This window comes from Varanus komodoensis, unplaced genomic scaffold (genome assembly GCF_004798865.1).
Source record: "Varanus komodoensis strain SLA01 unplaced genomic scaffold, ASM479886v1 scaffold81, whole genome shotgun sequence".
NCBI lineage: Eukaryota > Metazoa > Chordata > Lepidosauria > Squamata > Varanidae > Varanus > Varanus komodoensis.
The window spans coordinates 2600423-2613989 of record NW_025336495.1 but is presented as its reverse complement, the minus strand read 5'-3'; the positions used below and the strand labels follow the sequence as shown (position 1 = coordinate 2613989).

The 13567-nt window shown below is 56.7% G+C and overlaps 1 protein-coding gene across 3 annotated transcripts in view; it reads right to left on the bottom strand.

The window, feature by feature from the left end:
• Positions 1–953: 953 nt before the first annotated feature.
• The window catches only part of DTX2 (deltex E3 ubiquitin ligase 2), a 31471-nt gene continuing 18857 nt past the window's right edge, over positions 954–13567 (bottom strand). For all 3 annotated transcript variants that reach the window (XM_044456132.1, XM_044456131.1, XM_044456133.1), the window contains 5 exons: positions 7830–7900; positions 6770–6928; positions 5901–6062; positions 3036–3125; positions 954–2191 (listed from right to left, as the gene is read on the bottom strand). In XM_044456132.1, coding sequence (XP_044312067.1) covers positions 1967–2191; positions 3036–3125; positions 5901–6062; positions 6770–6928; positions 7830–7900 — 707 coding nt within the window. In that variant the 3' untranslated portion in view covers positions 954–1966. The remainder of the gene's footprint in view (positions 2192–3035; positions 3126–5900; positions 6063–6769; positions 6929–7829; positions 7901–13567) is intronic.

Here is a 13567-nt window from a genome sequence, read left to right as displayed (position 1 = left end):
CACGGGCATTCGCTCCCTCTTGGCAGGAGTTCCTTGCCAGTGGATGTTCCGCCTGCGCCAGTGTCGCTCTTGCCAGCGTTCCTGAATAAGCAAGTGGCATCCTGGGTGCAAGTGTGGTTTTTAAAGTTCTGCCCTTTGCACTGATTCCATCAGGATCCCTCGGAAGTAGCCTTGAGTGGCTGCGCGTTCAAAGCACGGGCGAAGGGGCCCTGGGGAGACCTGTTCTCCCTGGCAGGATGGGGAACGGAACCCTCTTCGGAGAGGAAGGCTGGATGGGCACTGTGGGCTGGGAGGCAGACCGTTCAGCAGCCCCACTCTGCATGGGCAAGCATCTGTCTCCAGCCACCTTCCTCCACCAGAAACTGGCTCTCCCCAGCCCCGCCAAAAAGCGTGGCTGTGGAGCCGGAGCGCTGCATGCGGTTTCTGTGCACTCACTGCAACTACGCCCCTCTACTTCCACCCCACATGACACGCCTGCTTCATGGTGCAAAATGTACCGAGGGCAACAGCCTGAGGGTTTCAATGTTTATTTCATTTTTCAAAGCAGGGTCTGAGAGCACGTGGTTCTGGGGTCCATATATGGAAGGGACCTTGGGCAGAATTTGGCAAAATCTTCAAAAAATTAGCAGTGCCAGGGAAGGTTCTGAAGGATTGCTAGGGAGAAGCAGGGCCTTGAACCGCTTTCCCTGGCAGCCGCCGTACCATCGTCTCCACCACTCCCCAGTTCAGGTGGGGGGTTACTGAGGCGTGCGACTGCCCCCGGCCCAGGCTCAGTGCCGCTTGCGCTGCCTGCACTCTGCAGCGCCGAAGGTGCTCATGGCCTTTGTGATTCTCAGGCTCAGCATCTCGAGAATCCCTGCTTACTTTTGTGGAGCGTCTGCAAGTTCCTAGCCCTCATGGTTGCGATGACATGTTGCAAACTGTGCAGGCAAAGCCAGTGAAAATCTCAGAAGTCACATCTGAATATCATTTATTTGTGGGGCCCTCCATTGTCACATGAAGAAGCAAAGAGCTAAGAAATTAGTAAAAAGTGCAAAACGATGCGAACTAAAATTATTTAAAGCCATCCAATTTTGCATAATTTATGCACATTGCAGAACGCAACTTTTCCTGGTGCAGGATTCTATTTAATTTTTTTAAAATTCTGAATTGCACAGAATGCTGCCAATAACTTCTTTATAGGCAGCCAGCACGCTTTCGGCAGAATGTTAGACTTCAGGTCATGGAATCCTGACTCTGAATGCAAGCTACAACTCTGCCAGAGCTTCCCCACACTCCCCCAAGATCTGTGAAATAGGAGCACGACCCATCCAGTTCACAGCGCCTGAAATGAGGGCAAAGGGGCTCATCAACGCCGAAGAAACAGGGATCGATAAAGCCATCTCCAAATGCCGCGGGGAGGTTTCCATGTCGGCACAAAGACTGAAGGCATAGCCAGAGCACAATTCTGCTTCCTTGCACCTGGACCAACTCCACAGCCCCCGAGCAAGGAAAAGCTGTGCCTTGAAGGAGGCGGGGGGCACCCTGCAGAGCATCTGCAGTGCCAAGCTTTGATGGAGAAGACAGGATGGAAAGAGGGAGGAGGGAAGCGGTGGCACGCGCTCCCCGTCTCCCAGGCACTCCAACCCACACGCAGCTGCAACCACAGAGCGGAAGGAGACAAGACTAAAGGGGGGCCGCCATCCTTTTATGCATTTCTCTCCCAGGAGGGAAAAGGTTTCACTGTGTACATTCAGGTTCCAGAGCCCTTAAAATATACAAAACGCTGGGTGTCGCGGCCTTCTCACCACGGCTAAGTTGGACGATCCCAGAGAAGACGTTATTGCTCAGAAAAAGGGCAGGCGAACTTAAGGCAACGGGGCCGGTGGTGGCCACCGCAACGGCCACCTTCGGGAGGTGCCCCTGTTCCAGGGAGCGGGCACGCCATCACCTGCCGCCACTCCCGTCCAAGGCGGAGGCTGCCCTCTCAGGGTCTCAAGCCGTCCTCCGTGACTCCCTGGGCTGCCAGCTCGGCCAGCACGTTGTCCAGGTAGTTGGGGTCTGGGTAGCCGTGGCCCGAGACATTGGAGTTCATTTCTGTCTTGTGGTGGATCTCGTTCCAAACCACGGTGTTGCATTCGCCCGTCGTGCTGGAGGTCCCCACGGTGAAGATCAGACGCCTCCTCCAGGCCAGCTTTAACAGCTCCAGCACCTGGCAGGAGAGACAACGGGCCAAGGTGACTCTCCTTGTGCCCCATGGAGGTGGAGGGGCCCATGGAATACAGCCCCCACTTCCCTTCTGAGACCTCAAGTGTGGTCCGACCCCCCGCAGCAGCTTTTGGTGATCAATCAGTCTTTGGTCATCCCAGTCTCAGAGCCCCCGTGCCGCATCTATGCTCAGACAGATCTGATCCCTCAGATTCTGAGAAATGTTTGTTTGGAAAAGGAAAAGACCTGTGGAAATCTCCATCTCCCGGCCCTGTTCAATCTGGGCATTAAGGCCAGCGTTTTAATGAGGAGTCCCGTGCAGGTATGGAGAGGGGGAAAGGCCTACAATTCCCAGAATGCTCCAGCCTTTTGCGGCCTGTAGGCCTTTTCTCTCTCTAAATTTGCAGAGGGTTACACGCGTAGCATCTTTATGCCGCTGCTTAATTTACGACCCCACAAATGCTGCCCTGAGGATTTCTACTGCTGTGGACAGGAGTTTAAACCACATGATGAAGGAAGTCTTGGAGACACTGAAGCAGGAAAATGGGATGTTAAGCAAACAGTAATCTCTGGATCCTTTTTGTTTACTCTCCCAAGCTCTTGTTTTTGCCAAGCCTTCCCAAAAAGGGGGGAAACCTCTGCATTTTAAGAACCCCACAATTCAGGAACAGGCGAATGAAACTAAGTTTTGAACACATAGCTGGCTTGATTGAGCTGAGCCAGGAAAAAACTGAACTTCTGGGCCGGAAGAAGCTGGACAATCTTGTTCTCCACCCTCTCTGGCATTGGATCCCCTGACCGGGATGAAAGATGCTGAGCTGAACACAGAGACAATTGCACTGCAGTACCTTTCTTCCCTTCTCATTATCCGGCAGGTAACAGTAGCGTGGAAAGCCCCTTGCCGTGAATGGGAGCCCTGGGTTGGGATGCTCGGGGCCCTGAAAGGGACAAAAGGGAAGGGATGCCATTAAGTTTAGGACCCCGCCCCCGGCACACACACACACACACATACTGGACAGATTCACCAGATAAATATATCTCCGACCAGATATACCTCTCTGGGGGCAGTAATCGCTCAACATTTCCAGAGCCACAAATGCCATCCAAATCTTACAAACCCATCTCCACAAACTAAGATCAGTTGAGCAACAGAGTTTATGCACATGAGCATTTTAAAAATTTCAACCTGTATTTTTGTCAAAGTAGCTTGTATGCTTCTCAACTGCATAGAGGTTTTATTTAGTTTGTATTGCACTGAACAACTGGTTTGTATGTTCACTGCCTTGAAATCCCCCTTTGGGATAAAGATGTACTTTATTTGTATTTTTGAATTTTCTGAAATGATGTTTGGTTGCTTAGGTTGTCAGTAAGCCTTAGGCAGATGCTGACTCCTTTTTAATTCTCCATACAGTGCTTAGTTTAACTAGGCTCCCTAGAAATAATAAATCAATCCATACAGGCACATTTCTGGATTATGTACTACCCCATCCATTAAATGCTCCCCAGATGGCTTACAAATAAAAAGTAAGGAAAGACACGCATATTAATACAGCATAAGAAGAAAACTCAGGATAGAAGACAAGAGTGTGAAGCTACTTTAAAGATACTAGAACTGAAATTAAAAAACGAGGAACTGTATTTACTCGGCGCTGAAGGTGCTGGGCGAGTCTCCCCAGAAAGGACCCCCCTCCAAGTGGGTGCTAGACACCCCTAGCAGCCACTGCCCTCCCTACATCTGATGCAAGGAATCAGTGGAGGGCCTCAGAAATCAAGGTAGGTGTGACGAGGAAGAGATAACAGGCTGGGAACACAGGGAACTGTTGTTCAGAGCTGGGCCAGGCTGGGGGAGGCTGCTCTGATGGTTAACCCCAAGCCTGCTGGTGCCGTTACTCAGAATTCTAAAGCATGGCTCAACAATCAACACACGCGGAAGGCAGGTTGTGGGGCGCAAAGGGCACTGGTGTCCCCAGCATCACGAGCGGCAGGGCTGGCCTCGCCCAGGCTTGGTGCTAGCAGCCCCCCGGCTTCTCCATCCTTTGACTCTCCATGGCAACGCTGGGACTGAAGCAAGGGCCACACAGGACGCGAAGCAGGAGCACTGCGGGGTGCTGCCTGTGCCATCAACGTGCAACCCCGTTTCGCTCCAGAGCCAAGCTGAGCTTCAGAGCAGCCCTTCTGGCCCACTTCCCAGCACAGGTGGCCCTGCGGGCAAGGGGGGCACTGCCAAGTGCCAAACAGGCCAGCCTCTGGTCTTCTCCTGTGGGCAAGCTGCTCTGCTCTACTGCCGAGCATGAGAACTCGGGAGAGGCGTTGTGATCTTCTGGAATGCGAAGGAGCCCGGGACCCGAAAACCAGGAAACCACCCAGTCACTAGCAGTCCTCACAAAGTGGTGCGGCTGCCTGGGACCCTGGGAGAGATGGATTTGGCCCGCAGGCCTGGCGCTCCCCACGCCTGCTCTTAGGAAAGATGATTACTGCTGCTCGGAGTATGGGAATGCGGCAGGACTGGGCTGGGAAGGAAATCCCCCTCTCCGACAGAGCAGGCACCCACAGCAGTGCCTTCTACCGGGTCTGTTATTTGTTCATTAGATTGATATGCCTTGCTTTTACCTTACAATGAGCTCAAAGCGACTGCCATCATTCTCCTCCTGCTCTCTATCTTATCCCTACAGCAAGCCTGTGAGCTGGGCTGGGCTGGGATGAGAGTCTGTGACTGGCCCAAAGGCACCCGTTGGCTCCACGGCCGAGCGGGGATTCAAGGCCAGGATGCCCGAGTCCCAGGCCCACACGCTTAACCAGGACACCACACTGGCTCTCAGTGCCTTTGCTCCCTAGTATTTGTTTAGTATTCATTATATTGTTATCCCACTCTCTCCCACGGTGGAACTCAGGGCGGCTGCATGCGGTTCCCAGGGGGTCCCCCCTCCAAGCTCAGCCAGCCCCAGCCCTGCTTAGCTTCAACAGCGTGGACGCTGCACGTGCCGTCGGACCAGACTTGGCGTACGCTGAACATCGACCGTTGAGAAAAGTACGGTCAGGAGGGCGGGATGCAACACGATGCAAAAGGGCTCGGGCGGCTGCAGGGAAACACCCGCGCGGTGGTGACATTTCCCATGCCTGCTCTCCGCTGCAGCCTAAAAGCCAAGTCGCCACCCCGTTATCTGGCCTGCGCTGGGCTCCTGGCAGGTAAAAAAAAAGCAGAGCGGAGCCCTCTGACGCACTGCTGGTGTTGGGACCCAGGCGTGCCTTTACCTGGCAAAGAGCTTGCTGGTGCGGGAATTGTGGCCAGAGCCCACGGGTGTGCAGTAAACGGACGCGGACTTGCGATCCCACATTCCGAATCCAACGCCACGCTGGCTCTCATGTTTTATTTTGCATACTGAGGAATGCCCAGGAAACTCTGGTCCCAGAGAGATTCCCCGAGTAGCCAGGAGGCCCAGGAAAGGTACCTGTGCATCCCTGTACCAAGGACAAATCCAATTTCTAGTTTTTTGTACTGTGGACACGTCACAGAGGTCTGATCGTCCTGCCCAATACCCCAAATGGTTATTATTTACAGCACAATGGCAATACCCGGACAGACCAACCGGGTGCCCTTACTGGCTGTCCACATCCTTGCCATTTGGTCCTTTGTGCCAGCAACGGCAGGAAGGGAAACTGGGTCCTTCCACAGGGAAAGCCACGCATTTTGCCGCCGAGCGCGACCTGCTTACCTGAATGCCTTTGCTGATGTAGTACGCGATCTGAATCGAGCCACAGCCCTCATGCCCTGGGAGAGACTCCGGGAGCACAGACACTTCCATCTTCCCGTTGGGCTGCGTGCCCGTTTTCTCGCCGTAGATGGCCTTACAGGAGGGGCACTGCAGACTCCCATCCTGGCGGAGGAGAACGGAGGTCAGCCCAGGAGGGTGTGAGAGGCACGATTCCTGAGCATCTTATGCCCCAGTTCTCCCGTCCCCATAGGAGCAGAAGAGAACCTTCTTAGCTCAAGGCACTGGCCTTATATTCAAGCTTTGGAGCCAGCACTGTGCAAGCGTGGAACTTGCATGGAGAACAACAAAGAAGCACAAAATACTTTTTTCTAGTCCTTAAGAATGATCTGGTTGGGCTAGAGGGAAAGGGTACTTGTGGGTGGTCAGTGGAAATAAGTTTCTGGTAGTCACTGGCTATCAAGCTTGTGGGCGGGCCCTGGGCCCTTCAAGGAAACCGGGCACACTGTCCCATATTATTAAATTTGTGTCTCACCCAAAGTGCCCCCCTCCACTCCATTTTTATCCTCAGAACCACCACCTTCCAGCTGGAAGCCTGTGACCAGCCCAAGGTCTCCCAGTTGCTCCGTGGCTGAGCGGGGACTAGAAACTGGGTCTCCCTGGCCACCACCCCGGAGTATCTGATGACTGATTTGGCCCCGCTGAGATCCCAGGCCCTGGCCCAACGACCCGGCCTCTGTGCTGCGAGGGCAACGCACGCCACACAGGGCAGACCGTCATGACGGCAGGCAAGCGGGGCCGCCGCTGCCGGAGCCCCGGGCTGCACCGACCACGAGGAGAGTGGCTGCCGCCCCCCCACCCTCCCCCAGCACCTTGTTGCCGCTGGTGTACATGGCCAGCACGCAGAGCACGTGGAAGGCATGGCTGCAGTGGGCCAGCCTCCCCACGCTCTCCGGTGGGATCGCCTTGCTCTCGCACACGTCGCTGTAGCCTGATGGTGCGCCCAGCTTCTCCATGCAGATGATGCAGTCCTGGGAAGAGAGCCAGGGGCTCTTCAGCGCCTTCACCGTGGCACGGGGCGCGCTCGCCCCAGCCACGGGAGGTGCCACGAGCCCACCCGCAGGCCCCAAGGTTGATTCCGCGCTTCTCCACGTGAGCCAGGCGAGTCCCCTGCGGCTGATAGGAATTGCAATGCAGAGCATTGGGAGGGGGATGGGCAGCAGGAGGCCGATGAAGCCAATCTCTGTCCAGACTGTTCCCTCCTGGACTGCCAACTGCTGACAGAGCTGGAAAGACCTCCTGCCTGGGACTTTGGCAACCTCTGCCTGCGGGGGGGGGGGGGGGATCCCACAATCCCTCCCCATCGGCTATGCTGACTGGGGCTGATGGGAGCTGTAGGCTGGAACAACAGGAGGGCCACATGTTACCCACAGGGCTGTTGGGCAAGGGCACCTAACTAACATCCAGGAAGAGGTGGGGCTGTATCGGTCCTTGTGGGGCAGAGCTGGGGCTCCCCGAGGCACCAGGGATCCGACCCATGACCTTCCGCATGCACAGCCAGTCCTCCGCCATGGGGTCCCCGGCCCTCCCCCCCAGGACCCCGCCTGGCCCGGCTGTGTCCTCCTGCGCATGCCCACCCGCAAGTGGAGGGGCGCTTTGCGCCGTGTGTGGAAACACCGCGGCCGCACGGGCAGATGAAGGAGGGGGACCGTGCAGGTCAGAGGAGGGAGGGTCCCACCCTGCCGCAGGGGCCACCGCCAAGCCCAGTCCAGCGCAGGCAACATGGGTCCAGAGGCGAAACGGAGCCACGGCAGCACGACGAGCAGGGGAGGCGGCGCTGTGCTGCGGAGCTGCCTCCCCCTCCACTGCTCTGGCGGCTGCGGGGAAGTCCTCTGCGACCAGCCCGGGGAGCTCAGGGCGTCCTCAACTCACCTCATCGGCAGGGGCCTCCTTCAGCTCCTCCAAGTACTTCTGCACCACTGCTTCGGGGCTGCTGGGGCCAGCTGTGGAGAAAGGCACACGCACACACACACACACACACCAGGGAAGAGGTCAGTCTACGGTGGGGCACAATCCAAGCCAGAGGAAGTGTTAGCACAACGGCAGGAGGAGACACAGGCTAGTCAGAACAACAGGCTGAGGAGAAGAGGTTAGGCGCTGGCGAGAAAGTTAACCGGCACACTCGGTTCCGAGACTCCAGCTCAAGAGCAGGCGGTGCTTCCCACGCCGCCGCAAGCGCCAGCATCGCAACATACGGGGACTGCCCCTTCTGGCACCCCACAGGGCAGGTGCTGGGCGGAAAGGAAATGGAGATTCGAGGAAGGAGCAGACGGACCAGAGGGGAAGGGAAGCCAACAGGGGGGGAGACGACGGGGAGCTGCCTTCCCAACCTGGGGCCTGCCAGATGCGTTGGACTACAACGCCTATCATTCCTCTGCTGGCTGAGGACAGCGGCAGAAGGAATCTCTCCTGGACCCCTGCGCCACTCCCAAGAGAAGACCGTGGGGGCCAGTCTTTGAGCGCTCCCCAGTGCAAAGCCTCCATGGGCAAGCTGGCCACCAGCACAGCGGCGCACCCAGAGGGGTGCAGACAGGCCCTGCACCCTCCTCCCAGCGTGCCAGCTTGGCCTGGCCTTCCCCTTGCGTGGAGCTTTCGGATGAGGATGCCCCCAAGAGCCTCCCCCCCCCCCCCGGAGGGTGCCCCCCCCCCCCCCCCCCCCCCCCCCGCCTGGCCCCCCCCCAGCCCCCCCCCCCTCCCCGAGCGGCAGGGCAGCACTTCTGGACATGACCTGGGAGTGAGCCTCAGGCGCCTGTGCGCCGTCACTCAGACCTATTTCCAGGCCAGGGTTCGTGGGACCAAGAGCACCTGAGCAACCCAAAAGACTGGAAAGCCCCTTCCATGCTTGCCACATCTGGGATGAGGCAGAACTGAGGCAGGGCCCAGAAGCAGCTCTTCTCATGCCTGCCCACCTCCCGCCCAGCCAATCCCCCCACTCCCGCCTCCCTTCCGGCACCATCAGTAGCTGACTTCTCCATGGAAGAGGCAGCCCCAGCCACCAGCAGGGCCAAATCCCCACCTGCCCCCAGCAGCTCTGCAGGGGAAGGAAGCCATCAGAGGCCGTCCCCAGGGGGCCCTTTTTTCAACAGAGAGAGAGAGAGAGAGAGCGCGAGAGCGAGCGAGCTTAGATTTTGCTTGAGTTCAACTCCCACCACCCCGACATTCACCACTGCTGGGGCTGATGGGAGCAGCAGTTCAACATCTGGAAGGCCACAAGCTGCCCCCTCGACACAGCAGGGGAAGGTTGGGGGGGGGGGTGAACCTCATGCCCCGATCTCTCTCTGCCACTGGGATGCCAAGCCTCCACAGCTGGCCCCTGTGCTTGGCCCCTGCTTAAGGCGCCAAAGGTGGAGGCTCTGGCCACCTCCCGCAGTGCCGATGCCCTCAAGCACCTCGCACAGACAGGCCCGTCCATGCAGAACCTGCAGCCAGCCCGTGTGGGTGGGGAGGCAGCCCCCATTCTAGTATCACGGGAGGGTGAGAAACCACCCCCTGCCCACTGTCTCCACGCGACTGACCCATCCGGTGAAGCTCCCCTTCTCCCCCCTGCCACCCCTTTCGGCCGTGCCTACCACGGGCACTGCTCGGAGCCTTGCATCGGGGCCAGCTCTGGGCAGCCTGCAGCCCACGCCTGATGGGAGGAATGGCTGGTGGGCAGCAGCTTCTAATTGCCCGTTGTTTGATGCCGCGGTGCACAACCCACAGGTTCCCCCACCCCCCCCGCCGGCAACTTCACAATATCCGCCCACCTCACTGGTCCCCTGCTGAAGGCGCCGGGGCTGCTTTCTACCGCTGAGGGTGCGACCATCCGTTCACCACTGAGGCCCATGCACACTCCAGCACAGAAAGAACAAGCTAGTTCGATATTCTGCACAGGCACACATGGGCAGCCCCGACACGTGCTGCGCTCCGAGCCGGAAAGGTGCCGCCCCCCCCCCCCCCCCCGCCCCCCCCGCCCCAAAAACCCCCCCCCAATTTGGGCCTCCAAAACCCCCCGGGGGGGAAAGGGGGGGGGGGGGGGGGGAGGATTCGAGGGTGCAAGGAGCTGAGCACTTGGTGCTGACACAGGCAGCTGATCCCAGGGCCTAGCAGCATCCTGTCGCTTTGCAGCGTGTCTCAGAGACTGCCTGAGTCACCGTTCTGGCACAGCATGCCTGGAGGTCGAACTCAGAGAAAACCAGGGCAGATCTCGCAGGCCTGACCTCTGCCCACCTCGCTCCAGGTCATTCAGGCAAGCTGTGTGCAGCTCCTTGCACAAGCAAAACACCTGCCTACGTGTGCAGAGGCCGGCAAGCCCAGCAGGCTTGTCTGCAAATTGCTTTCTGAAAAAGGACGCGGTTTCTTGCAAGGCAGGAGGCAGTGCCTCTGATGCACGTGGTGGCTTCGTGGTGGCAAGTCACCCAATATGCTGTTGTGCCCGATGCTCAGGGCTGCGGCAACACGGGCTGCTGGACAGGGAGGGCACCCCATGGCCCTGCGCCAGCGACCAGGCCAAGAGTGGGGCCGGTGTGATGCGGCTGAAAAGCGGTGGATGCGCTAGGGGGGAAACTCTGGCCAGGGTGGGGGGCTAGAGCCCGCTGGGCCCGCGAATCACGTGCTGAAGGGGGTCAGAGCGGCTGAAGGGCCGCAGAGTGGACGGCTCGTCACAGCGGCCCTTGGCCCTGCTTCCTCCAAGAGCCACTCTGTGTGCTCAGGGGAGCTGTCTCGGGGCCAGGCCGGGCGGGGGTCCTGCTGCAATCCCTGGGATCTCAGAGGAGACCGGGCCAGTGCAGCTTTACCACTGACCAAGAACTTTCTTTTACACAGGAGCAGCATCCAAGGGACGGTGTACTCCCCTCATCTGTCCCGACTTCAATGAGCCTCATCCCCAGGAAAGTGGGGAACTGTACTGCATCCCCCAAAAGCTGATTGGAAATGCTTTCCTGTAATAGGTACGTGAGGGGGTGTCACGCAGAGGTAGGTAGAGACCTGTTCTTCCCTGCCATGGAGGGCAGGACATGCTCCAGCGGAGCAAAGCTCAGGGAACCAAGATTTACGGTGGATGCCAGGAAGTCCTTCCTGATGGTTAGGACCCCAAGAGTATGGAATGGGCTTCCATGGAGGTGGCTGAAGCCCCTTGGGTGAGGGTGTTCAAGGACAGGCTGGACATGCACATGGTAGGCCTGTCATGAGTGGCCCCGGCTGGAGCCGGGGGTCAGACTAGATGGCCTGGGAGGTCCCGTCTGACTCGCTCTGTTTCTGTGTTTCTATAATCACAAGCCCTGTCTGAAACATCACTACCCAGGAGCGTGTGCCGCACTGGGCTTTTTATCCACAGGTGTCCCAGCCAAGGGGCCAATTACACCCATCCTGCAAGGACCAGCACACGCTGGTCAGTTGCCCCCCCCCCCCCCCCCCCCCCCCCCCCAGCCCCCCCCCCCCCGGCGCGCTCCCCCCCCCCCCCCCCGCCCCATGGTAAAGCTACAGAGCAAGAGGGCAACACTCCACCCATGGGCAGCTCCATGCAGTGGGTCACATGGCTTCTAACTGCATGCTAGTAAGTGAACTCCTTCATGGGTCACTGCCTTGTCGTGGCGAAGGGGCTTGCGTGGCTCAAAGAAGCTCTGAGCTATGCCATGCAGGGTCACTCAAGATGGACAGGTCATGGCAGAGAGCTCTGACAAAACGTGATCCACTGGAGAAGGAAATGGCAACCCACTCCAGTATCTTTGCCATGAAAACCCCATGGACAGTACCAAAAAGATATGACGCCGGAAGATGAGCCCCCCAGGTCGGAAGGTGTCCAGTCAGTACGCTGATGATACCCAGCTCTACCTCTCATTCTCCACCAATTTTTTTTTTAATTTATTAAAACATGTTTATGCCGCCCCATTCGCTGAAGCCTCGATCCAGGTGAGGCAGTGGCTGTGCTGAACTGGTGCCTGGCCGAGGTAATGGGCTGTATGAGGGCCAATAAACTGAAGCTCAATCCAGACAAGACGGAGGTCCTGTTGGTTGGTGGATCGGGCTTCAGGGAAGGGGACCTGAACCTAGTCCTGAATGGGGTTGCACTCCCTCTTAGGGACAAGGTCTGCAGCTTGGGAGTGCTCCTTGACCCAGAACTTTCACTGGAAGCTCAGGTGACAGCAGTGGCGAGAAGCACTTTTTTTCAGCTTCGGCTGATCCATCAGCTGCGCCCCTACCTGGAGTACGACTGCCTGGCGACGGTGACACACGCGTTGGTGACTTCCCGACTTGACTTCTGTAACGCGCTCTACATGGGGCTGCCCTTGAAGACGGTCCAGATACTTCAATTGGTTCAAAACAGAGCTGCCAGGCTGCTGACGGGGCGCTGGCTTCCCATTGAAGTCCGGGCCCAATTCAAGGTGTTGGTTATGACCTATAAAGCCCTTAACAGCTTGGGTCCTGGTTACCTGAAGGAGCGCTTACATCCATATATGCCCGCCCGCACCTTGAGATCAGCAACAGATGCCCTTCTCCGGGAACCCTCTGTGAAGGACATTAGGAGGGTGAGCACCCGAAGGAGGGCTTTCTCTGCAGTGGCGCCCAATCTATGGAATGCGCTCCCCACAGAGGTCCGCCTGGCGCCGTCGTTATTTGTTTTTCAGCGCCAGGCGAAGACCTTTTTATTCAAACGCTATTTTAATTGTTAATATTATTTATTTATTTTATTTTCCGGGCCAGTTCGACTCATATTATATTATTTTATACTGTTCGTATGTATTTATTATTGTGAGCTGCCCCGAGGCTTCGGCAAATGGGGCAGCATAGAAGCCTTCTAAATAAATAAATAAGCAAGCAAGCAAGCAAGCTATTGGGGAAAAGCAGAGGGCTAGTACCAGTAGCACCAGAAAGAATGAAGCAACTGGGTCAAAGCCGAAAGGAAACTCAGTTGCAGATGTATCTGGTGGTGAAAGGAAAGTCCGATGCTGCACAGATCTATACTCCATAGGAACCTGGAATGTAAGATCCATGAATCAAGGCAAGCTGGAAGTGGTCAAACAAGAGATGACAAGACTGAACATCGACATCTTAGGAATCAGTGAACTAAAATGGACAAAAATGTGTGAATTTAATTCAGATGACCATCAGGTATACTACTACGGGCAAGTATCCCTCAGAAGAAATGGAGTAGCCTTCATAGTCAATAAAAGAGAGGAAAAGCAGTACTGGGATACAACCTCCAAAATGACAGAATGATCTCAGTTCGAATCCAAGGCAAACCATTCAACTTCACAATAGTCCAAGTCTATGCACCAACCACCAGTGCTGAAGAGGCTGAAGCTGACCAGTTTTATGAGGGCCTACAGCACCTTCTAGAATAAACACCCAAAAATGATGTCCTTATCATCATGGGGGATTGGAATGCTAAAGTAGAAGCCAAAAGATAACCGGAATAATAGGCAAGTTTGGCCTTGGAGTACAAAATGAAGCAGGGCACAGGCTGGTAGAATTTTGTCAAGAGAATACGATGGTCATAGCAAACACTCTTTTCCAACAACCCAAGAGACGACTCTACACATGGACATCACCAGACGCTCAACACAGAAATCAGACTGACTATGTGCTCTGCAGCCAAAGATGGAGAAGCTCTATACAGTCAGTAAAAACTA